General features: G+C 36.2%; 1 protein-coding gene across 2 annotated transcripts in view; it reads right to left on the reverse strand.

Annotated features, from left to right (window-relative positions):
- The window catches only part of LOC104085492 (protein ILITYHIA), a 48,714-nt gene extending 24,636 nt beyond the window's left edge, over positions 1–24,078 (reverse strand). For both annotated transcript variants that reach the window (XM_009589547.4, XM_009589538.4), the window contains exons 1-27: positions 23,655–24,078; positions 19,468–19,844; positions 19,248–19,379; positions 18,733–19,114; positions 18,493–18,639; positions 18,062–18,373; positions 17,814–17,887; positions 17,208–17,284; positions 17,042–17,078; positions 16,786–16,952; positions 10,956–11,139; positions 9,769–9,846; positions 9,106–9,225; positions 8,961–9,020; positions 7,571–7,696; positions 7,383–7,482; positions 7,105–7,283; positions 5,072–5,368; positions 4,824–4,940; positions 4,635–4,736; positions 4,407–4,556; positions 3,187–3,351; positions 2,918–3,094; positions 2,260–2,382; positions 1,972–2,052; positions 1,761–1,877; positions 158–330 (exon numbers count right to left, since the gene is read on the reverse strand). In XM_009589547.4, coding sequence (XP_009587842.1) covers positions 158–330; positions 1,761–1,877; positions 1,972–2,052; positions 2,260–2,382; positions 2,918–3,094; positions 3,187–3,351; positions 4,407–4,556; positions 4,635–4,736; positions 4,824–4,940; positions 5,072–5,368; positions 7,105–7,283; positions 7,383–7,482; positions 7,571–7,696; positions 8,961–9,020; positions 9,106–9,225; positions 9,769–9,846; positions 10,956–11,139; positions 16,786–16,952; positions 17,042–17,078; positions 17,208–17,284; positions 17,814–17,887; positions 18,062–18,373; positions 18,493–18,639; positions 18,733–19,114; positions 19,248–19,379; positions 19,468–19,844; positions 23,655–23,769 — 4,169 coding nt within the window. In that variant the 5' untranslated portion in view covers positions 23,770–24,078. The remainder of the gene's footprint in view (positions 1–157; positions 331–1,760; positions 1,878–1,971; positions 2,053–2,259; positions 2,383–2,917; positions 3,095–3,186; positions 3,352–4,406; positions 4,557–4,634; positions 4,737–4,823; positions 4,941–5,071; positions 5,369–7,104; positions 7,284–7,382; positions 7,483–7,570; positions 7,697–8,960; positions 9,021–9,105; positions 9,226–9,768; positions 9,847–10,955; positions 11,140–16,785; positions 16,953–17,041; positions 17,079–17,207; positions 17,285–17,813; positions 17,888–18,061; positions 18,374–18,492; positions 18,640–18,732; positions 19,115–19,247; positions 19,380–19,467; positions 19,845–23,654) is intronic.
- Between the last annotated feature and the right edge of the window lie 1,148 nt (positions 24,079–25,226).

Consider the following 25,226-nt stretch of genomic DNA (forward strand, 5'->3'; position numbering starts at 1 on the left):
TTAGTTCTTCTCGCTAATTCCATTATTTGATGTCTCATCTGAGTTGTTATTCATGACACTTCATCGCATCCTTGGAAAAGGACAGAAAGTCCCTTGAGTTAAAAACCATAACTCAACCTCAGCTTTTAGAGCGATTAAGACATGCCAGAAGACTAACCTGTCAGCAAGACCTTCATGTAAAGCTTTTACAATGCCATATTTCTTCAGGCAAGATATTCCAAATCCCTTAACTACCCCTGCAAGTCCAAATGCTGCACCCCGGCGTTCTCCGTATTTGTCACTCTTCATTAGCTGATTCAAAAGCCTAGAAACCAGAGATGGTGCATCCTCCTGGTGCAAGAGAAGAGATGGGCAAAAAGAGAATCCAGTTTCAGCTTGCAAATAAGGTAAAAACTATCAAAAGGTTTTGTTTGGACAGCAGAAAGAAAGAGAGATGACTAAGGAAGTAAGATCACAAACAAAAGATCTGGAAGAAAAACAAGGTCAAAGTTATAGAAACGAAATTAGGACACAAACTACAACAACAACAACAACCCAGTATAATCTCACTAGTGGGGTCTGGGGAGGGTAGTGTGTATGCAGACCGTACTCCTACCCTAGGGTAGAGAGGCTGTTTCCGATAGACTCTTGGCTCCCTCCCTCCAAGAACTCCTCACCTTGCTCTTGGGGTGACTCGAACTCACAACCTCTTGGTTGGAAGTGGAGGGTGCTCACCACTAGAGCAACCCCTCTTGTCAGGTCACTAAAATTAATAATAATATTTCCCTGACTTTACGCAGTACAGAACAAGAAGTAGAGAGAATGCTTCACGAACTAGATTGGAAGAGAAAGTGGGGATCATATACCACTTTCCTCCCCACTGTTACTTTTCATCCTTTTAAATAGATGTTAAGGTTGAAAAGAACAAAATCCCTTCCAGGAATTTGAAATTTTGAATTACAAAATACAAACAAATTTAAAAGCTAAGTGAGACAAGAAGTCCTTCAGAAAATCTCAAGGAACTATCAGAATTGGCATGGTAAATACATGAGAATAGGTCTGTAGTTGACCAAATAAGTCTCCAGTTACCACCTCAGAACACTGATAGCCTGAAGGAAAAAGGAACCAAAATTCAAGATAGCTTAACATATTGGATTTTACTCGCCATAAAACTGAAAGGCTTGACTGCAAGATTCATGCAAAGTAGGAAGAAACAGATGGTTCTAAATACTGTCACGGTGGTTCTTTTTACTTGCTTTGCTAAAAAGTAAGACCCTTCTAGAGGAGAGAAGTAAAGTTAGCACAATTCACAAGAATATATGATATATCATTCCACACAGTAAACCTATTTTATGTGGACTTAAATATGGACATGGACATGGACATGGACGTCGACATGGAATGGGTACAGGCACGTGTCTTCTTCTTTTTAATTGGTAGGGCACATCTAAATTTTAGCAAGTTGGCGTATTATGTAGGATTTAGACAAAGTAACCAAGCCAAATCATATCCTTGTGACACATGTATGTTACATAAAGTCTATGTAGCCTGGCAGCAAACAAAAGAAAACACCTTTGACTGCAATAACAGGAGTTTAATAACTGCAGATTGTTCAAGAATTACAGTCTTGAAATGTGGCAATCATTCGCGCTCGTTACAGTTAAATGGGAGTTTAATAACTGCAGATTGTTCAAGAATTACAGTCTTGAAATGTGGCAATCATTCGCACTCGTTACAGTTAAATGGTATACAGAAGCTTTTCTAGAATATGCTTAACTAACCTGCTTTGCTTGCATAAGTGGAGAAAGGCAGGTAGCGACAGCTCGCTGAACAGCTTCAGAAGGAGTGTTGAGTACATCCAGCAACTTCTCCACAACTGCGTGAACCTTAGGGTCATCCTGTTCCAAAATAGACATGGTATAAGGAACTAGCATCTTAAGACGTCACCATTCTTTACAAAGGACCAAGTTTATAAGAGGGAAGATCAGTTACCTTGGCCAAATGCTTTGCCAAAGCTCCGGTAAATATTACTACACCTTCACGGACCAGATCATATTTCTCCTCATCTGAAGCCTGCCCAATCAACAATTAGTTGGGCATTGTACGATATTTTAACATATGATATATATTAAAAGACTATAACTAGCTTTTAACATCCACAAACGGGCAATAGGAGTCAACACAAAAAACTCAACTACCGATAATTTAACCCCATCCCAAAGGTATAAAACCTCTAGACAGTAAACCAAATAGATGATGGTGGAAAATAAAATGCCATACCTTTTTGTTCAAGTAGTTTTCGAAAATAGGGAATAGCAGTGAGACATTGTCTCTTCCATGTTTGTCAATAATAACTATACCGGCATTTATCATTCTTCCTCTAACATCTGCATTAGGATCCGCCTGCGATTCCAAAGCCACATTAGTCAAACCCAAATGATATAACCTTTTTTATGAAATTTCACATATTTCTAAAAAGTTTATTTCGACGGTTTACAATACTAAGTGAAGCACGAAATTTCATAAAACAGAAACTTACGAGTGATCTGTGCTTTAAAACCTTAAATAAAAGGAGGGAGCTCCTTAAAAGCCAAGGAAAAAAATATCTCGGCAAGGATATTTCAATTTTAAGAGAGTTGTCACGTTTAGTATCATGATAGCAAGACAAACTCTTGAAGACCTTCATTGCCAAAATCAGCATGCGTCAAAGTAAATAAAAACTCCCATGCACCTGTTAGTGATATCATCTAGAAATCTTTTGAGAGAGAGACACACACACACCGAGAGAGAGAGAGAAAGAGAATGAAAAGAAAAAATGCAGATCTTAGGTTTTAACGAAAAGCAAATTTGCAGATCTTAGGTTTTATCATCTAGTATGATATATTAAAACTTAGACATGACTAACAACACCTTTTATTCAGAAAAAAGAAATTACTACCAGTGCCCTTGAAATTAGGAATGTCATAACAACAGGAAGGTCCTTTGCTCTAAGAACATCTGCCACAGAAAGTAAAGCCAATGCTATTCCTTGTCTGCCTATCCAGCCAAAATCGATGTTGTCTTCACCAGAACCAACATCACGGATGTACAAAGAAAATAAAGTTGAAAGACATTCCTGAAAGCATTGTTTATCCAAAAAACTTCCACAATTGTCAGTGAGAACTTTCAATACATTTCCAGTAAACAGAATATAGAAGCTAAAAAAACCTGTATCGTATCTGGACTTTCATCTAAAGCAGCAGCCAAGGCCTCAGCAGCAGCCACTCGCACATTATAATTAACATGGGAAAGAGCTTTGAAGATGCCTGAGTAATCTGTCCCTAAGTCATATCCGTAATGATCCCAGATGTCTTCAGCAGCTTCAGCAACACACTGAATAGATAACACACAAAGTTCATACTGTCACGATAACATTTTGGACAGAGAATAAAAATATTGAATCAGAACAATTAGTACCAAAATTTTGAAATGAATGTCTGAATTGCTGCTACATAGACAACCCAACTTAAGATACTCAAGCTTATAGTTGATTAACTAATTCAGCAAATATCATAAGACCAGACTGTTCAGATACGAAGTTATTAAGGTCCTAAGATTTACCTAAGTTCAAATCATTGCTTTTAGTCACTTTCAACTAACAGGAAGTGCGGAACTGTATAATGTGGGCAGGAAGATATTGTTAGTCAGGTAAATGCTCAAAAAGTGACAGATGGGAGGAACCAAACCATAGGACCAATACCATGAAAAACAGAACCCAATATATTTAGCTCCATGTTGGTTTTGCACTTTTGTTACTGCAACACAAGTTGGAGAACGTTTCGTAGAGTACTCATATCTCTTCTAATTTCTTTGTGTTCCTAGTTTATGTTTTGTAAATTGGACTTTCAAGTCCTTCAATCAGACATTAGAAAGGACAACATATCTGCCACATATTCCCCCAGATAAATGATACAGGAGCTGTTAAACAATTTGAAAGGTGGACAAGGGATGCTTTATGTCACAAGAATAAATGATAAAATTAATAATCCGAAACTCACAAGGAGAACCGAAATAGCTTTCCAGGAAAACAGAAGAGAAAGGAAGTAAATCCAGTTGCCTCCTGCCCTTGACAAGCACATATTGGAGCTCATTAATGATGTGGAATGTTAAGCTAGACTAAAAGTCTAAACTCTTTTCTAACGTGAAATCTTGAATTTTTATTACTACTGATATTTGAAAACATATTGTACTTGATGGCAGACACTAGTGCAACCATAATAAAAATAGACACTTAACCTATGTGCGGGAACTATACTTGACCAAAGTAAAATGCTTACGGGTCATTGTGCAGATCTGAATAACATATCATATTAATATTTAAGGAACTGAAAATCTAGAGTTAGAGCAATTATCACTAGAAAAGGAACTTTTGCAAGAATGTGTAATACCTTTTCAGGATCATGTAAAGCAAGCCAGATGCAGGTGGCAATTTCACTACTTTGTGGGACAGAATGACGAGACACAGCAGGAATGCATTTCACAGCATTTAAGCAAGCCATCCTTACATGGATATCTTTAGCATAAACACCAGATAGAGCCTGCAAAGAGCATGAAACACAAGAGATCATAAATCTTATGTGGAAACTCACAGAAGAAATCATAACCACACCACATACAGGTGCCACTTCAGCTGATCGCAGCCCAAGGCATAACTCATTTAGTGCCGGTCCAATAGATGCTTGATAAGCAGGAACAACCCCCAGGACATGGTAAAGAACCTATAAAAACACCAAGATAACCCGTCAAAAATAGATACAGGAATGTTTATCAAGGTATAAACAACAAGAAGCTATAATGATCGTAACTGAGAGCATTTGAACTCTAGGTAGGGGTAAAATCGGATCCAAATGCAAGAATATTATCTTGAGAACATCATCATGAAGTCTGGTCTTCTTGGGAGATAACAATATTCTCTCCATTATCTAGGCATGCAACAAAAAGGAAAAATTAAAAATATATATATCAGAGAATGTCAATGACAAGGAAAGAATAATTACCACCAGAAAAGTAAAGTTAGGGGAGTATGATATACATGATCAGATCATAAACTTACAGGGAAAACAAAAGTAAATGAATCCACAGGGATAGAACCGGTTTTGCAAGAGACAGATAAGCCATTTGTCACGCGCTCAAAGAGACCAGGCCTTTCATTTGATACCTCCTCACCAGCAGAAGGAATTTGACCCCATAAGACATTAACATCCTCTGACATAATTAACCTTAATGCTGTTGCAATTTCAAGAGCCCAGTTACAAAGAGGAGCAGCAGTACACTTTGAAAGCTTCACCAGCGTTCCATAAGCCACATCACCAACTATTGGTGACCGTAGAAGAGGATTGGTAAACTTCACCTAAAGATCAGATCAAACAAAAGAGTTAAAGACAGCAACATACAAGGGTATGACCCTCAAAAGTACAACTCCGATACACTAGAAAAGTTACACACCGGCCCAGATTTCTTTTCTATTGGCATTATAGGCACATGGAATTATATCATTTTGATAAGACAGAAAAATCCAGAAGATAACTATTAGTTAGGGTAAAGTCTCTAACTTAAGTTCACGAAAACACAAAGATACCAGTCTACCAAAATAGAATCAGGGTAGAACAGGGTCAAATGAACTATTCCGATAATTGAAGTCGGATAAACTCAACAAAGATGAAAGAAATGTTTACTATCCGGCTCAACACCCCATAGCTAAATTAGTGTTCCTAATTTTCGCTTCCCCTAGTACAACAATCAACATCTATTTTCCAGCTTAACTATATAGATGTTTATCAGGCAAAGTAAAGCTTAATAAGCAGCACCAAGAAAGTGCTCTGCAGCAAAAGATTGCACTGGACTTCCTTATATACTAACCTACATAGTCTGCAAGGTTCTGGGCGCGTGGATATTTACATGAGGACAAAAGGAAAACTTCCTAGTCTTGTACAACACGGATGAACTTTATGAGCTTTTCTGTTCTCTATTAGTTCCTTTTTATAAAAATTATGCAGTCAACTTGATTTTACTGATGGGCCGTTGCTCTATTTCGGAACACCTGACTCCAGTTTCTCTCCTTCCAAATTATCCAGCATATGCATGCAGGGATTTTGTTCCACATCCTTCTGTTCGTGGTGGTAATTTTTCTATTCCATCAAAATAGTAGCTCTTGAGATTATAGCATTGCCCATTTCAAGTTTAGCATATTAAGAAGCATATCCCAGAGTTTAGCTCTCACCTTGCACTGTACGAATATGCCGCAGTTACTTCCATCTCTCTTTAGCATGGATAGAACTAACTGAGTTGTAGCCTCTCTTTTGCAAGTTGTCTTGCAAGCATGATTGATATATGCAGCTTAACTATGTACAGTTTTTGCATATTTTAAATGCAAGAATAATATTTCACCTGTCTAATTGGCCCATATGTTCATTAATATTAAATAAATCGAGCAATATCAGGTAGGTCAGGTGTTCAACCACCAGCTGGAAATATGACAATTAATGTTTTTACCGAGGGCCATCAAAATCTAACATGTCTGAAGTCTGAACTTCAAAGTATGCCACAATAGGTTAAGAAAGAGTTGGTGCTTTTCTGAGAAAAATCCACCCTCCTTAGAGCTATGATAAAATCCAACTTTAGAGACAAACCAAACTTAGCTCTACTTGCACTTGTAGTACAGATTTCCTCAAAAGACCCACTTGTGGTCCTTTTTGCTGACCGTTTTCGTCTTTAACTAACCGACAGAAAGTTGCATCAAACTGTTACCATTTAGTAGCAACATTTTTGCACGACATAATAGGAACAATGAAAAGATACTCTAAGATGCTCATTCCTCACTATATGATTTACCATAATAATAAGACCAGCAGAAAATCATAATCCAGATATTCCCCTCTGGACAGTCACAGACTTATAGTGATCAAACTGAAGAGAATAGTTGAAATTTCCACACCTCACTGATATTTCTTACATATTTCCTTAGGAACATAGGCCTTTATTTTATGGATGGGGGTGGTTTGGTTGAGTAGAATATATATTAAATGACACCTTCTTAATGTACAGACGATATTATGTTGGATAGCGGAGAGCATAGAGCACACTAACCAAGGAAGGTAACTGACTGTGAGTGAAAACAGGATTAGCTATGGCCATTTCTCCCAGAGCTTTCAACATTGAAGAAAGATTCTCTTTTACAACCATGACCTTTTCACGTATACATGCTTCCTCCCTTAGCTGCACCTCCCGTGCCTCTTCCTTTGCACTTTTTCCCTTATCTTTATTATCTAAAAGAAATAAAATATCACAATGGAATAGATGATTAACAAAAATATCTACTATAATTAAAATAAGTTCAACAGAAACGGAAAATATCAAAAAGGTACCAGCTTTCTTTGATGATTTTCCACCATCTTTTTTTGCCACTCCGGTAACCTCTTTGCTAGAGGGCTCACGCCTTACAGTATGATTAGAATTCATTTGGTCCTGTATGCAAAAGAAATCTCTTCCTTAAGAGAAGTAAATACAGAAGATATTTAATTCTGGACCTGGGAAAGATAGATTGTATGCTCACAGGGCCATCACTATTATCGTAAAGCCTAAAACGGCCTTTTGGTTGTTTTGTGTTCTTAGTTGCAACAGATTCAGCAATGTAAACCCCTTGTTCAGTAGAAAGCAACCCTTCAGGAGTTTGAAAAATCTAAATGCAAGAAGCAAAATCAGAAGATTAGTCAGTAAATAGCTATTAAGAAAATAAAAAGAACCGGTGAAACAAAGCCAAAATAGGATATAAATCAAATAAACGGCTAATGACTTTAAACACACTTATTAGGAAGCAAGAAAACAATAGCTCTATACGATATCGGAGAGAATAATGAATCTCAAAAAATATTTTGAAAATTTGGTAACTTACTACCCCTTCCCCTCCTGCTCCACCGAAATACTCAAGATAAATGAAAAAGAAAAAAGACAGAAAAGAGGAGCCATAGAGTTGGGTGATTTGAATCTGAGATATGACCACTGACATTCGGCTGTCAGCATTATAATAATAATAGTTAGCATTAAAACCTCTGCTAGAAAATCTAGCAGGCAAAACATATGCTTCTTTGATAGGATCTCAGAGGTAAGTTTTCCAAAGGCAAAGAGTTCAGGTCAGTTAGAGGTCAATGCTTCACCGGCATATTTTCATGGGCAGTAATTCCTCAGGCTTTTAATCTACAGGGTAAAAGAAAGTTTAGTGTCTCTTGCACAGGCCTGATTCAAATGATTAGGACCATGGTTTAACAATCGGACTTTACTGTTTCCAAAAAAAATATCCTTAGCCATTTATGATAAATAATTAGCAAATTTGTTTTCATTCTATATAAAAGTCTGTGACTTGCAGATGAAAGAGCATCAACAGGCTTATTAGTCTTACAATATCTGATTAATGAGAAGATGTTTCTTTGCAGCTAATTGAGTTGGTTGGGCAGGATAAGAAGATTAGGCATGTAACAAAGTATAAACAAAGAAAAATAGTTACAACCTGAAACACAAAATTAACTAAAATATAGCAAATAAGTTACAAGCAAACCCCTTAAGGGGACTAAAAGAGCTTGTCATCATGAGGGTTAGTGAGGGCTGATCCAGGCTGTGGAAAAGTATCAGCATTAATTGGGGGGAAATATTTACAAGATCACAAGTTCAGAGGACCCATATAATGTCTCTACCTCTCTGTCTCTCTCTCTCCAAAGCTCTCATACAATTGACATGTACTAACTTGAACATGCTTAAATGCCAGATATAAGACATGAAGATAACATACCCAAATATAGATCAAGTAACTTGCATTAAATTGCACACATACTCATTATACGGTGTATCCAAGCATATGATTGTTAACTATCAGATACATCCATAAAATTCTAAAGATCATGAGTTGCAATCATCATCGAATCTAGCAACAGGAAAGGTAATGATATTACCTGAATGTCATTTTCAGATAACATATCATGCGTGCTACGGTCTGGAAGATTGTTGAAGTGCTGGCGAGGAGAATTAAAGAATTTATAACCAGATTAAGCAATAACAAGTGACAAACAATAACTTCAACAAAACCATGCAAATAACCTTCTCAAACTCTGTGTAGGTTTCTTTAGGTAACATGGACATCAAAGTTGATAAGGAGTTTATTGCTGCCTCTTGCTCAAAATGATTACCACTCAGCAGACCCGTCGATCCCAACAAACCCTGAAAGTTAAAATTATGGGATAAGTTACTGACCGTATGTCAATGAGGGATGATTCCCAGTTGAAATAACATTCTGTTTGGCTCCAGGAAGGAGAGAGAAATGTGAAAGGGAGTATTCATTTACTTCATTTATGCGATTATTGATGATTTATTTTTAGTTGTTTGATGCATTTGATAGGAAGTAAAAGTGCTTCAACCTTCCCACCCAGTTATGGAAGGATTATAAAACTGGCATGGAGGGCTTGAATATTCCTACACTTTAACGTCCTCTCGCTCTCACTTCCTTACCAAGTAAGAGAAGCAGCCCATAGCCTCTACTTTTACTTCCCCTCGTCCAACTCCATTTGAAGTTATCAGGCAATAAAAGAGGGGAGAGAAAGAGGTAAGCATGATTTTGACATGATGCAGAACTATGTGTATAAACAATATTGTTTTCCAAAACTTTCCATCTCAGCATTCCTTAATGATATGTAGATCTTTCTAAAGACAACAATGTTCTTCCACAAAAATAAGGAAAATAACAGCAAAGAAGTTGCAGTTCACCTTGCACAAGCCAACCACATTAGTTGTGACAAGACCAATGACATCAATACCATGTTTTAGCAAACATTTTTGCACCCTCTGACAAAACAAAAACAAAAGAGGTTTAGCCAAGTGATTAAGTGAAATATGCATAAGATAATTTCTCAACTAGAAGGAAAGTTAGAAATTAAAGGCAACAAAAGAGGGGGAAAAAGAACAAGTTCATATAAACAAAACCTGATAAGACCAAACACTATGCAAGAAAAAACCCTCATACAATTGTCTGGTAAAATACCTCACTTATTATATTCATAAGAAGTTCCAACTATATGTGGCAAACAAACATGTGTGGTAACGAGAAAAGCTAAAAGTAAACTTTTAACTATATGTTTCAAAGGACAAGACACTTTCAAGTACACAATCGTTACCATTCTCGTCAACTTTCCTAAGTTTAGATGGTTAGGATAATCTTCACAAACTTCGAAAAGATACAACTGTAGTGGCACATATGGCAAACCTTATATACTTTTCAGCAATATTTAGCTAAAAGCATTAAAACCTCCTAAAGTATGATCATCAAAAGTATTACAGAAACATAGAGTCAAGAGTGTTGTCTGTTGACATTACAACTATTACCTAATTGATTATCAGAGATTCTAGTGGATTTAATCGTCCTACTTGTTATCACTGTTAAGAGCAAAGTGCTAAATTTCATCACAGTACACACCAAAGTATGTGTACTCGAATTTGTACAATTGTTAAGAAAGCTGTGTCATCATTGGTAAATGAATTAAATCCTATCCATATATTAATATTTTATCCTTTGGGCTCATCCAGCCAGAGTCAGGAAATGTTTGCAGTGATTGAGGATGAGAGGAAGTTGGATCATATAAGTTCATACAAACAGGGATATGACCAGGTTTTAGATATTGTTTAGTATATTGTAGATTTATGTTACAGTGAGTATTTTTATGACATTGCTTCTTTTCCCAAGCTACTCTTCCTCCTTGCTTCCCAAACCAGAATAAAATTAAAGGAAAAAAAGGAAGAATTAAAAGGAAATATTAAATCATTTTAGGATGCATCAGGTAAAGAGCAGCTTAATATTTCTTTTTTTTCTATTTCTTGTTTGGAGGTGTCAAAGAGAAATCCAATCTAATCAACAGATATTGAGAAGGATCCAGGCACGAGCAAGAGTAGTACATTACCCTCCACACAGAATTTCTTTTAGCTGTGCCAATTAGGCATGGATGATGCGAGCAAAAAACAACTTGCAAACACGCACTTGGTGCAGCAGCCAAAGTAGCAGACGACATTACAATCAAAGCCTTCACCATAACCTCAACAGATGGAACAAATGGAACTTGAGCATCCAATAAATTTTCATTTTCGCTGCAAGCAAACCATTGGTCCGATTTTTTTGAATCAGAAGAGATCTTTAAGTACATGAACACGAAAAAGTTAGATATATCATTGCTAATTAAAGTATGCTTCAGTTTATGCTAATAAATCACATATTAAAAACCCAAAAGATAATTCACGATCAGTAGTTCAACAAGCATACTGAGTAGAGCACAAAAGGTATTTGGACTTTAAGTGCAAAGCTTAATTAAAGCGCACTTGTATGCAGAATAAAGGAAAAATATATATGCATGAAAAAAAAAGTATATATATATATATATATGATCAAGAAAAGATTACTCATAAACCACAAAAGACAAGTAAGAAATCAAATGAAATATATATTGTAAAACCATTTAAAAAAAAGGGCAGAGACTAATAGGACATGCCTGTGTACTAGTTAAGAGAATGCTATTTTGCCCCGGGGCATTGGTCGAGTGGTAAGAATTCAGCTCATGATGTGTGGGTTATGGCACATCACATTCAAACCTTGCCATTGACAAAAGTTTGGTATTAAAGTGAAAAAGGGTAGAGAGGAGGGCCCATCATACACCTAGTCTAGAACTGTGTGCAACTAGCTCTCGGAGATTTCTCGGTTATAAAAAAGTTACCAACTGCAAAGACTACCTTAAATTTTATTGCAGTTATTATTTTCTAAAAATTCAGATTCAGTGACTAGCTCTTTTTTCCTTGATAGGCGATTTAGAAGCTAGCTTTCTTATAAATTAAAAAATTTCATACTCCCTCAATTTCAAAAAGATTGTTTTAGTTTGACTTGGCACAAACTTTAATAAGAAGGGAAAGACTTTTGAGATATGTGTGGCTATAAAACTTTTAAAACTTGTGGTCTGAAACCTGTCATAGCATTTGTGTGGTTATAAATGATTCTTATTAAGGAAATATTGAAAGGCGTCAATCTTTTTGAAACACACTAATAAGGAAATAGTGCCAATCTTTTTAAAACGGAGGAAATAATTTATTATCCCTACGCTAGATATATTAATCCATCCATACTGTTTTATTTACATTAATATTTTATTTTGCGGGCTATATGTATTGGTTACTGCTGCCTTTTTTCAAGTCAGAGGCCGTGAGTGTCATAAAGTAACCTAAATTTTTGCAAAGAAGTTATTGGTTGGGTAGTTTTTGCGGATGTGCAAACCTTAGCGCTTTGGCATCTTCACTGAAGCACACTAAAAGTGACACATTGCACATGGCCTATGTTGTACTTTGCTTCAAGCCGCATTTGACACTACTCCCAATAGGTCTAAATCATTCTCTTTTGTGTATAAAGATTTTTTATTTCCTTATTGCAACACATTTGAACTCTCTTATTAACATACGATGGATATTTCTCTCCTTCCACAAGACCCACATGGGTGCTAATGGTGCAACATCTGATGCTCTCTAACTTCACATCCTTCTTCTGAAAGTCCAACTAGATGAGTGCTTCCTTTAATGTGCCCAGCATTGTCATTGCGGCTGGAACCATCTCAGCATCTCAGACACGCGAGTTACCACCCGTAATGTGGGAGGAAGGTGTTTCACACCTTCATCTCAACATTTGCACATAAAGCGCCAAATAATATATTTATCCTCTTTTTCCCAAATTCTCAACCGTCAGGTTAGTTCCCCCTCACAGCTAATCAAGTAAACAAATACACCTTCTTTCTTGCTCTAGGAATCCAAACCGATAAGTCCAAAAAAATCGATTCCTTTCTCACCAAAGCTTATGATAGTATGACTTAAATGAAAAAAATCCATCGCTTCCCATTCCCCATCTCCATAAAGTTCTGACTAATATTTGATATACTTTACTTGTAAAGCAATTCAACCAAGCCTTGGAATTCAACTACTTCTCAATCTTGAAGATTCCTCCAAATACTTATATCCCAATGAACTCATTCCCATCCCCCCCCCAAACCCCAACATCCACATGTGTCATATTGTCGACTCCTTCAAGCTGGAGATAATGTCAGGAATATGTCTTAAGGTCTCTTCTCCACACCACATGTGACTCCAAAAGCTTATTCTACTTCCATCTCCCACTCTGAAAGTTATATTGCGGATGAAGTCTTCCCACCCCTTCATAATATTCCTCCAAACCACACCCCAAATGAAAGTGTCATAAAAGGCTAGAAAACTAAAACCAACGGATCATCATACTATACATCTCCAAATTTAAACTTCATTCAGCCATACTTTCACATTACCATCCAAAACTACTCTAGCTCTCCATTTTTCGGGAAGCATCTTCATAAAACTTTGTATTCTCCTCAACCTTCCCACTCTTTATAGCATGCACTCCACACGTAGTCTCCTTCCCTTCAAGATGAACTAAGCGGACACATATTTGGACAGCACTAAAGGAATTTGGATATTTAATTTGGTAGGTAAGCTTTTTCTTCAATTTCAAATATGCTTTTGTGTTGAAAATACAAGACAAATGACTACAAGTATGTGGAAAACCTCCAAAATGTTTAACACAGGATAACCTAAATGTTGCTTTAGTTGGATCACCCTAAATTGTGCATGTTTAACACGGGATAACCTTATCAGGAGAAGCTTTAAGCTAGCCAACAAATGGAACATATGCCTTAGCAATTCAGAATCTATCAACCACTTATTTCTTCAGTGCCTAGTTGCAGCTGATATTTGGAATATGTTTGTGTCACCCTTATGGCTGCAATGGTCTATGCCAGGCAATATCCGAGAGGAGTTTGTGAGCTGGAGCTCATGGTCCTGCTTGCATTTTGTGGTGCATATGGACAGAAAGGAACCAAAGATGTTTTGATGGCATCTCAACTCCCACCCATACTCTTTAAGGTTAGACGTTTGGTTAATCTTTTTAGTTGGTTTAACCACACTCATGTATTTAGTATTGATACATTAGTGGAATTCATCAGCTCACTAGTTTTGTGATAGTTTCTTTGTCTTTTTTTTAGCTGAGAATTTCCCTCTTTTGTAATCTTTGCATTTTCTTGATGCATATTAATGATATATCACTTATTTCAGCTAAAAACATCCAACAACATACCGAGCGCACAAGGAATTTCATCTACACCAAAAGTTAACAGGAAAAAGAGAGTCTTGACATTTAATACTTGAGTTCTTAATTCTTATGATCGCATCTCTCTCCATACTAGCACAAGAATGCATAAAAGAGTAATCTTCCATAACTTTTTTCTTCCAATATCCAATTTGTAGGGTTTTTTATGTAGTATCCAATTTGTAGGTCTTCTAACTTTTACATCCTCTCCCGAATTTTGCACAAGAAATAACAACCCAGTATAATCTCACTAGTGGGGTCTGGGGAGGGTACTGTGTACGCAGACGGCAGACCTTACCCCTACCATGAGATAGAGAGGCTGTTTCCAATAGACCCTCGGCATTCTTCCCTCCAAGAACTCCCCACCTTGCTCTTGGGGTGACTCGAACCCACAACCTCTTGGTTGGAAGTGGAGGTTGCTTACCATCAGAGCAACCACAACAACAAGAAATAACAACTAACAACAACATCGATGCCCACATTGCACCATGTTAGGATTTTCTTGGGTACCTTCAGTCTCCATGTAACATCGACATTAGTCTCGGATCACCTAAAATCATGACTTCATAGTATGATGATGACGAACCCTCCATGTCATTTTACCAACCTTCCCAAATATTTTAGAAGTATATACTTCCGCTAGAAATCTCTTCAGTTCTTCATTCTCCCAAACCACTATGCTTCTTCTAATGCATGCTCAATGCATGGTATCCTTCATCCCTTTTAAGAATTTTAAATGCTATGGGAGAAAGGTGGGAAATCTCATCTTTTAGAGCATATCGCCACACCAAAATCGAGCCAACACCAAATTTGCTTCCCATTCCCCACCGAGAATACTATAACTCTTGAAGAATATATTCTATTGCATAATCCCTTTTCATGGAGTTGCATCATACGGTGACATCTCTTGTCTAAGAACCCCCTATATTGTTTTACATTTTACAACATACTTCAGCTTAATTGCTTTCCTCCATGAGACTTTTTCCTTCTGTGAGACTTTTTCATAACTAATCCTACAAGTGCTCAATTAAATGTGGTTCATCTTCGGATGCCAGTACTCTATTCCAGAGTCCAGATTGGTGTCATAACCGATTCCCAGCTCACTAAGCAGATTTTTTGCAACCATTCAATCCATCCCATAATGTCCCTCATAAGTTTTTTAAGAATATTATTAAAAGCCATGTGAACCAAGAGGTTCTCACTGACGGAGAAACCATACGCTATAAAGAAATATGTGCTTCGAATGATAATGCGCAATTAAACCCACCGAAAAGCAGCTCATTCGTTCAATTTCAACTTTGAGGAACAGCGTTAATATTGGCATTATTGTATTGTTTTTTATAAAGTATCGGCATTATTGTATATTGGATGCTGAAATTAATTCTTCTAGTTGCAAGTTGATTATTATAGTACTATTTTATTATTTTTTTGATAAGGTAAGTAATTTTATTAATGGAAGGGAAAACCACATATACAAGTTGTAACCAAATAGCAGAGAACCTACACCAAAAACTATATGTATAGTATTTTTTGTAATTTGATAAATTGTGTGCTTCACTTTAAAGAAGTATGCGCTTCACTTCTCGCTTTTCAATTCAAGCCCATGAGCCAGTATTTTCTGCCTTTTGCTTGTAAAAACACTACTAGAAAGGGTTAAATTTGATAATGAAGTATTTCTAGTAATTAATAGCTTATTGAAAATTTGAAACTAAATACTTATAAAACTGACTTGCGCTTCCTTGATTTCAACTGTCCTTATATTTTAGAGAATCAAAATTTGATTATCTTCAACTAATGTTCTAATTATTGTTTAAGTATTTTTAAGTGAAGAAGGGTAGAGGAGCGAGCCCATTACCCACTGAGTTTCAAACTATCCGCCACTAATCATCGGGGATTTCTCAGTTATCACATAAATTATTACTTAATTATTTTTAAAATGTGAGAACATAGCTTGTTCTAATTTAAATGGCGTGTTCAAACATATAAGTATTATTTTTAAGGAAGTTAATTAACCAAACTTCCAATCTCATTCCAAAAATTAGTCGAGTAAATCCTTAATAACAGCAATGCAATATCAATCTGAAACGAAGATATAAAATAGTAAAAGACAAGTACGAGGATAAATTTGATGGGTTCTTCATACTAGTATTGACCCTTTAACCTAGCGGAAGATTTTGAAGCCAATATACATTTACTCAACCACCAAACTCAAGGAAGACAAGTCAAAAGTACACAGATAATATGGTCATGTGCATGTGAAGTTGATCGAGCACAATTGAATACTCAAGCATGACTTAGATATGTTACCTATAATTTTCAATCATGTTTTGTAGCTAAGATCTAGGCATCCTGGACCAAAATGGGTCATATGACCCACATTTCCTATAGAGCATCTAATCTCGATAACCTCTATTTTTTCATGGCTACAAAGCAAACAAGGTCCATTCTAAGACATTGCGGGTTCTTTTTCTTTTTCTTAATTTTTTTTTTTTTGGAAATAGTAGACAAAGTGGGTTCTTTTAACTTCAATTTTCTTTTAAATCCCTTCATCTTTAGGTTCAAGGTGTAAGTATGTGTAGAAAGTTCACCTCATCTTCATTTGAAGAACCTTTTCACCAACAACAGAGAGGTAACATGAAAATTCAACCATTAAAGTTTCAGATAACTGCGGGGTAGCAGAAAGTATCCTCCTCGTAGATTTATAAGCTACTCTCCGGATATCCCAACTTGGATGGCATTGTAAAAAGAGTATAAACTGTGAAAAATTAAGCACCAGTTAGAAATAAAAACAAATTCATTAAAGCATAATGACACCCAATTAGATAAACTGCCTCGCCAATTGACCTGCATTAATGTCTTAACTTCAAAAGTCTCCAATACCCTGCAGAAAAGGGAGATTCAACTTTGATCATGATACTTCCTGGCAACACTAAAAAAATATACACAGATAGCAAACTGAGAGTAGGAACCTTCTCAAAAGTAGGATTCCTATGTGCACCATAAAACTAACCTTCGTGAATGATCCACCAGCATCACCTCAAAAAGGTCATGACAAGCCAAACAGTCCTCGGTTGATAATTTTGAGGCCTGGAAAGAGAATAGAAGCAAGTTAAGAGAATCTTAACGAAAACAGAACACAAACTTAAGGATTTCACATGCATCTTGTATCAATATATAGGTCCTCCTAAGAAGGCATAGAAGTATCTCTGTATAAAATATTACACCTCATACACTGTTGCAAACTTCTTAAGATGTTTACGAGCTTAAACAACTTTAAAATGTCAAAGGGGGAATAAACATCCCTGAACTGCCGGGGGATAAATGGTGGGGAAAAAAACACAAAATTTAAGACCTCCCAAGAAGAGCAGAAGTAAGAAAGAAGGCCGTTGAAATTTGAAGAGATGAAGCCTAGGAAAAGAGCATCAACTTCAAAGCCGAGAGTTTTACTTCATTAATTGTTTGGACTAAAAGAATGCCATGAGAAATTGCATATTCACTAACAACGCAGACAACCGCATATAAGTGGGCAACAGAGAGAATATCATCTTATGCTTCTCGTGTGCCAACTGAGAAAAACAATCAATCAAGATGACCAAAAATAGCTCAGAATATTCACCAGAGGAATTGGCACAATTGACGGCTCGTTCTGTGATACCAATGACCAAATTTTCTCCTTTATTATAGTTTCATCTAACAACAGCAGCAAAGTCAAAATTAGAATGTATAATAAATAAAAAATCATATGAAAAGAAATTACTGAATTGTATCACAGAACCCAAAATCTAGGTCAGTAACCATTTTTTTCTTATCAATAGGTCATTAACCATTATTCATGCACCACAAAAGTGAAAAGTCCTAATACACCTGCTTTAACATCTACTGCAGCAAGTTTTGCCACACAGAGCAATGCATAAATTCCATCCAACCGTTGTGCTGCTTTCGTGTAACCAGATTTAACAAGTTGTATAAGAGCTGCCAGCAGAGAGGACATCTGTGGAAGAGCATCAGCATTTTGGCACATTGCTCGCAGGCAGCGAAGATGACCTCTTCTAAGTGCTTCCTTCTCTTTGAGCCCTGATGCAATGAGAGATATGACATCCGGCTGAATAGCATCAGCACATCGTGCGGTCCAAGCAGCCAAACAAGATAAACATGCAAGCTTGGCCTCTTCATTACCTGGATAAGCATAAAGAATACAACACAGATCTGTAAGCTAAAGAAGACATTGCAGAAAAAGGAAGTGCACGAGAGAAGTTAGGCACACACATCAACGAGATAAAGATTCCAAAACGTACCATCATCCTTGTAACAGGACAGAAGGAAATTACAAATAGTCTTTGACAAGCTGTTAAGGTGTTTTCCTTCTGGGGCATTTGATAATTCTTGCAGTGCATTTATCATGCCAACTCTCTGATAGGGAAATGTAAGCCTTCCTTCCGAACCTGTCAATATTCCAGATCCAGTAAATTGCTAGCAAATTAGTAAAACGCCATATTAATAAGTCAAAGAAAACATATAAAGTCAGAAGCACAAACCTCCAATAACCAATTTGACTGCATTAAACATCGCTTCTATAGCATCTGGACTGCTAGATTTTATGCTTAAGCACCTTACGATGGATAACGCAGCAATCCTTCTAGCTTCATCTGCATGTCTCGCCTGTGTCAATAAAACTGAAAGAATCTCTACGGCATATTTACTCGAGTCGAGTTTGGAAGATTGCAAAAGGATTCCAACTGATTCCAAGACAAGCTCCGGATTTCGTTTCAACATCTTGACAGATGAGGGAATGACAGTGTTCTTAAAATCATCATGTGTCAAACGAGAAAATAATGGAATGAAAGCATCACTGAGGCCCTTTGGTGGTTTTTCTCTTGCATTTAGAACAGCTTTAACATACATCTCAAGAAAATTTTGCTGCAAGACAAAAACAACACAATATGTAAAGATAAAGCATAGAGGCCTAGGAGGATCCTAACATCTTTGGCTTCACGTGCCATAACATTTACATCACAAGAGGCATCATAGCTGCTAGAAAACCAGTTCATACCTTCCATTGATCAAATGAAGGTGGATTTGTACTTGAAAATTCTAGCATCAAGAGTATAAGCTCAGGACAATCCTTGTAAGTGATCCTTGAATCCCTTAGTTCCTCCATGAAAGTTTTGTAAATATCTGGTGCCTGAAAAAGAAACACGTTATAATGAAATTTAGGACCTCTAAAACCATGCTTCAATCAGGACCTGCATATTAGTCAAACGAGATGAAACCTTTGAAAACAAAAAGAATAAGCTTTTTTTGCAGGTCCTTCTGACATGGGACGATCCTTGCATGCCAATATGCAAGACTGATGCTTGTGCTTGCGCTAGTCGACAAACTGCGTTCTTTGATACAGAGGAAAACTGGCTATTAGTTAGGAGAAGACAAGACCAACTTAAGAGCCTGTGGCACCCTATATAGGATTGGAAGTTGAACTGTTTTTCCATGAATTGTACAAGGGTGCCAGCAAAAGCTTTCATAAAAGCAATTTCACCCAATGCTTTGATAATCACATCATCCACTGCGGCCCTTGATCCTCGATCATCATAAATAAATACTGTTTTGAAAACTACTTCTACCAACAGGGAAGCAATTTCAGTTGTCATCTCTGTAGAATTCAAAGTCAACAGTGAGTTTAACATAAAAATTACATCCTAAAATTAAAAAGAGTAAATATTTATTCAATTTATAATAGGAATACTTCACCAAAAGAACTTCTAGAAATGCACCACAAAAGAGTGTTTACCCGCAACCCATTCAAAAACAAAAATGTTTATAATTTCTATCAAGAGTCGGATATGTCACATAAGCAACATTGCACTAACTCTACCATGTCCATATGCCAACCCTATGCAATCAATAGTTATTGCCAACAATTTGCTTGTAGAGGAGTGGCCTAACAACCTTTATACCCATTTCACCTTATAGTAGAGGAAAGACATAGATTACCAGCACTCATGTGATTTTATTCACTAATTTGAACATGTATGAGTGGGAATTGAAAGTGCATACATAATGAATAAAACAACAAGACAGATTACTCTATCAGCCCACCCCCACCCCAAACCAAAAGAAGGCTACAAAGATGATGTTAAACGAGGTAAAGTAAACAATTCTATCCTACAGCAAATTGTCTGATTTTCCATAGTAGTCTCTGATTTCCTATCCTGTAATGGTTGCTAGTTTATCATGCTATCATAACAAAACATTTTCCAACTTGTCCAACGGTAACATAAGGTATATTGTATCCTGATTCTCTAATATGATCAAGGACCACTTAATTTGGGAAAATTATCTCCATTTATATGCATTAGTCTTAGAGTAGACAAGTCGGTACTTGCTATACAAACCATAACCAAGAAAAGGTACCAAGCACCTTCAAAACGTCATGTTGAAGTTCTCAACAATTACTCTATACCTGATGTTAGGTATATCATAAATAGAATCTTGGAGAAAGTGCGCATCTTGTTGATACTGTAATGTAGGAGAATTGCATGATTCACAAGCCTAGAATTGAAAGACCACAACAACTTCAGAGCTGATCAAGCTTAACTGAAAGTTGCAGGTCAAAGAGGGATTTGGCGGGATGTGGTGGAGAATGCTTGGCGAAAAAGAATTTAGGAACCAAGACTGAAAGCATAAAGAGTGGTAAGACCACTCAGGCAGTTATCTATAGGTGTTGCACGAAAAGAAAGGGTAAAGCCGTAAAGGAGGAGGAGCAAGAGGAAGAAACCAAAGAAAGGTCTATTATTTCCACCTAGCTTCATGTAAGGTTGCATAAAGCACCAGAAAGCAAGAATAATATCACTAAAAGCCAAAAAGCATCAGATCTTTTTTTATAACTAAGAAATTCCCGGGCACCAATAGCGCATTGTCCGAGACTCGGCGGATAATGAGTTCTCTGCTCTACCCTTCTCCATATAAATACCAGACTTTTGTCAATGGCAGGGTTACAACCTGTGACGTTAGTCTTACCCATGCATCAAACCATGTGCTCCTACCATTAGAATTTAGACCAAAGTTTTAGGTGTAAGAAATCAAATCTTTTCTATAAACAAGAATATGTCTACTACATTTGCATCAGGCTCCTTCTTTGTTTTGATGGTCAAAATTTCGTCGACATTGCACACCAAGATGGTGCGACAAAATATATACAATGTGAACTTATGGCTCAACCACATCTATCTCTTCAAGTCAATAATAGCATTTTTGATACACCACCAGTCTCATATCAGTATATTTGTAACATTTACTTTTCTCCTTCACACTAACTCTCCCATGCATGATCACTCATAACTCCTTGCTACTCCTAATCACCGTAAAGCTCGACATTTTATTTATCGGTTCACTAGTTCAAAAAGAAGATATGCATATTAACATGTCTCCGAGACTTCTTTACTTAAACTATCCCCGGATACAACTACAATTTGTCGTATATTTATCTTATGCATGTTATACATTGTTTCATGTTAGACAAAATAAATAGTTTCTTTAAGCACATAAATGCTTTCTAGCCATCCATCCATTATATCAATGTATTAACAACTTTATACGCCTCTCTAGGCACCTACAAAAGGAAATAGGTGCTTAGAATGTTCATTTTCCGAATCACCAACTAGGTAATAGCCCAGCCTAACAAGGCCTCTACCATAAGCAAAATTTTCAAACAAAAACGACTAATCGAACTCAAGCAACTACACTCCAGCTCCATCACCATCGCCTAATTCATTGAGTAACTTTTTGTTCAGATTCATTCAGTAACTCTTTGTTAAACTACTAAGCTAATAAGAGTTGTATCGTCGAACTTCATTCAAAAATGAAACTTGAATTTATATACAATCAAATTCCAAAATCATTTCTATTTGATCATTCCATTCTTTCTCCAGTGGTCTATCGGAAACAGCCTCTCTGCCATTCTAGGGTAGGGGTAAGACTGCGTACATCTTACCCTCCCCAGACCCCACTTGTGAAAAATCACTGGGTTTGTTGTTGTTGTTGTTGTATCTCTATTTGATCATTGTTTAGATTTCGCTGAAATTCAGCGTGGGTGCTGCAGTGAGTCATCTAGGTGTCGGAAGTTTAAAGACTTGATTGAGGAATGCAATATTATCCGACAAAAGCCCCGGCAGGACTTGTTCAAATAATGATTCAGTTACAATTCAATTCTATGTGGAGATCCTAACAATGCATAACATGGAACGGATGTGAAAACAGAAATGCTAGTTTCCTCAAGCATTCCCCTCTTCTATAACACCTGTAAGTTGAAGATGCTTCAAATGTCACATTGAAGGCTAAAAGGAACACATATATATACTTAAAATCTGCAATACAATGGTAACATAACCATATCCCATACTACTTACTGCATTAAGCTTCTTAAACCATGGTCTATTTTCCAAATGTCTGAACCCAAATCTAACGTAAAAGAGAATGTTATGACCCTTCCATCTAAATAAATATGAGCAAATAATTAACCAGGATGAGCAAATAACCAATCAAACCATCAAATGTACGCACCAGGCTGGCATTGGTGTCCCTTTTTTCATTGATAATCTCAGTTATAATTAAATGTGCCAAACTTTTCCAAATATAGAAAACAGGTGCTTCCATCACACATCATTTGAATCCTTAGGGCCGCTAGAAACTGGTGATTCATTTACTTCACATGCATATAACTTTTCAATTGTGACCATGAGGAACAAAAGAAACAGCAGAGCATTCAGTCAACTGAGAACACTTTCTAACAGATTGTTGAAACCTTTTCCCTTAATATATTCTTATAGATGATTGGTTGTTCTTTGTAGGGATGCATGTTTCAGTCTAAGGATTATCAGAGTTAGATGCCTCTTGTTCACACATTCCCATTCAATTGTTGAACAACAGAACTTTTACTCAACAAAAAAGCAGAAATATTAACTTTCATAAACTATTTTAGCACTCAAGGGTGTGGCCTAGTGATCAACGAAGTGGGTTGAACCATGGAGTCTCGGGTTTAAATTCGAGCCGAGGCAAAAATACTAGGTGATTTCTTTCGTATATTCAAGTCTTGGTGGACAGAACTAACAGGTACCTGTGCTGGTGGGAGGTACTGCATGGATTGAGTCGAGTTGCACCCAAGCACGCCCAGATACCACGGTTATCAAAAAAAAATAGCTATCAAAATACTTTGACAAATTTGTGAAAAGACCATATCTTTCTCCTCTATGGGTACACCGTTATGGAGAAATGTTCCCCATGGAAAATAGTCTTCCGTGGAAAATATTTTACCTTGAGAGAACATTTTCCGGATTAATTTTCCAGTGTTTGATTATGTAAAAAGCAATGGTGAAATTTAGAGCGTACAGGCAATGTTTTGATGATACTTTCGATTGAAAATACTGTCTTACTTATTATAAAACATAAGAGAGAAAATGCTGACCAGAATTACGGAGAATGTTAGGAATCTCATTTCGGAAAATCTGAATTCGGCGTTTGGTGGATGATGTTGAGATTGACGAAGCAATGGAATTTAATGATTCGACTGGACTCGCCATTTTGGAGCTGAAGCTGATTTCAGATTGACGCAGCAGTCTCTCGCTCCGGCGATCCCCGAGAACGGCGGAGTTGGACGTAGTGGCGAGCTCAATATGACGGAAAATAGAGAGAGAAACTGTTAACGATGAAATTTTCGGAATAAGATTTTAGGGTTTCAAATGGCTGTCAACAAAGATGGCTGCTAATAGTTTTGTTTTAAAAGTCTCCAGCTCCCGCAAGTAGGACTGTAGGAGGGTATTTCCTGTGTCGTCCTTGTCCTTTTCTTTCTCCCTATTAATATTAATTTGATTTGATGATTTGATTTGATTTGATTGGACCATGAAGATCTGAAACTCAGTACTAGTTTGCAAAATAAGTGTTTTTAAAATTCTTTTTCAAAGTAGAATTAGCAACAAAAAAAAACAATTAGGGTCATTTGTTTCACATATTAGCTATGCAGTTATTATAGTACTAATTATTGTGCAAGATCATATTTTAAAAGAACTAGTATTGGGATATGCTTGTGTATATTAATAAGTGCATAGTTTTTAAGAATTAAATAAATAGTAATAAATAATATATTTAAGTTATAAATTAAAATTTTAGAAAGTGTAAGTTCCTAAAAATGATGAATATTGCTTCAATTTAGCTAGCTCAATAAAAAAGAAATATTGCCCTTTAGAAGTCTTTCATATATTATTATTGTGATTTCTGAGGACTTATGTGGGAATACCTTATGAATTTTATTGTTATATATATGTGACTTAATACTGAAAACAAACAAGTGACACAAAATAATTTTATCACAGTTATTCAAAGATTTGTTAGATAACATGAATAAAAATATTTTTTTCTTTTAAAAATTTAGGAATTAAGAGGTTGATCATATAGCTCCTAGAAAAGAATTGATAAACGTGAAGTCAAAAATGACTAATTGTAAGTTACTTTTTTATTTTTTTTAGAAACATAGCGAGTCAACTTATTGTTTCAAGTTTGAGTTAAATTGGATTTTTAACTAATTGCTTGATTCAACAACTTACTTATTTATTCTCAACAGCAATAAAAAAATTATTAATTTAAATTCTTAATATTAGTTCATCCCAAATTTTACATGTTTAGTTGTAACTATAATAATATTTGATTACATTATATTTTTATCCAATAAGAATTCTACTAGTATACGTACTCGTCCGATGCGCGGATTATTTCAAAAGAAAAAATTAATATAATATAAACATGTCTATATTACAGACTAAATTTAGTGATCACATTGAGAAGAATTAAACTAAACCAAAAAACTAATATTTGAATTTCATACTTTCATATCAGTCTTATGCACTCACGTAAAGGTCAAGAATAAAACTTGTCTCAAATTCAAAATAAAATCAGTATAGATAATCAAATAAATAGTAGTCTTACATTTTCTCTTGGAGTGATTGAAGTTTCTTTCCTTCATAAAATAAGGATAGTAAAAGCT

Source organism: Nicotiana tomentosiformis, chromosome 5 (genome assembly GCF_000390325.3).
Source record: "Nicotiana tomentosiformis chromosome 5, ASM39032v3, whole genome shotgun sequence".
Lineage (NCBI taxonomy): Eukaryota > Viridiplantae > Streptophyta > Magnoliopsida > Solanales > Solanaceae > Nicotiana > Nicotiana tomentosiformis.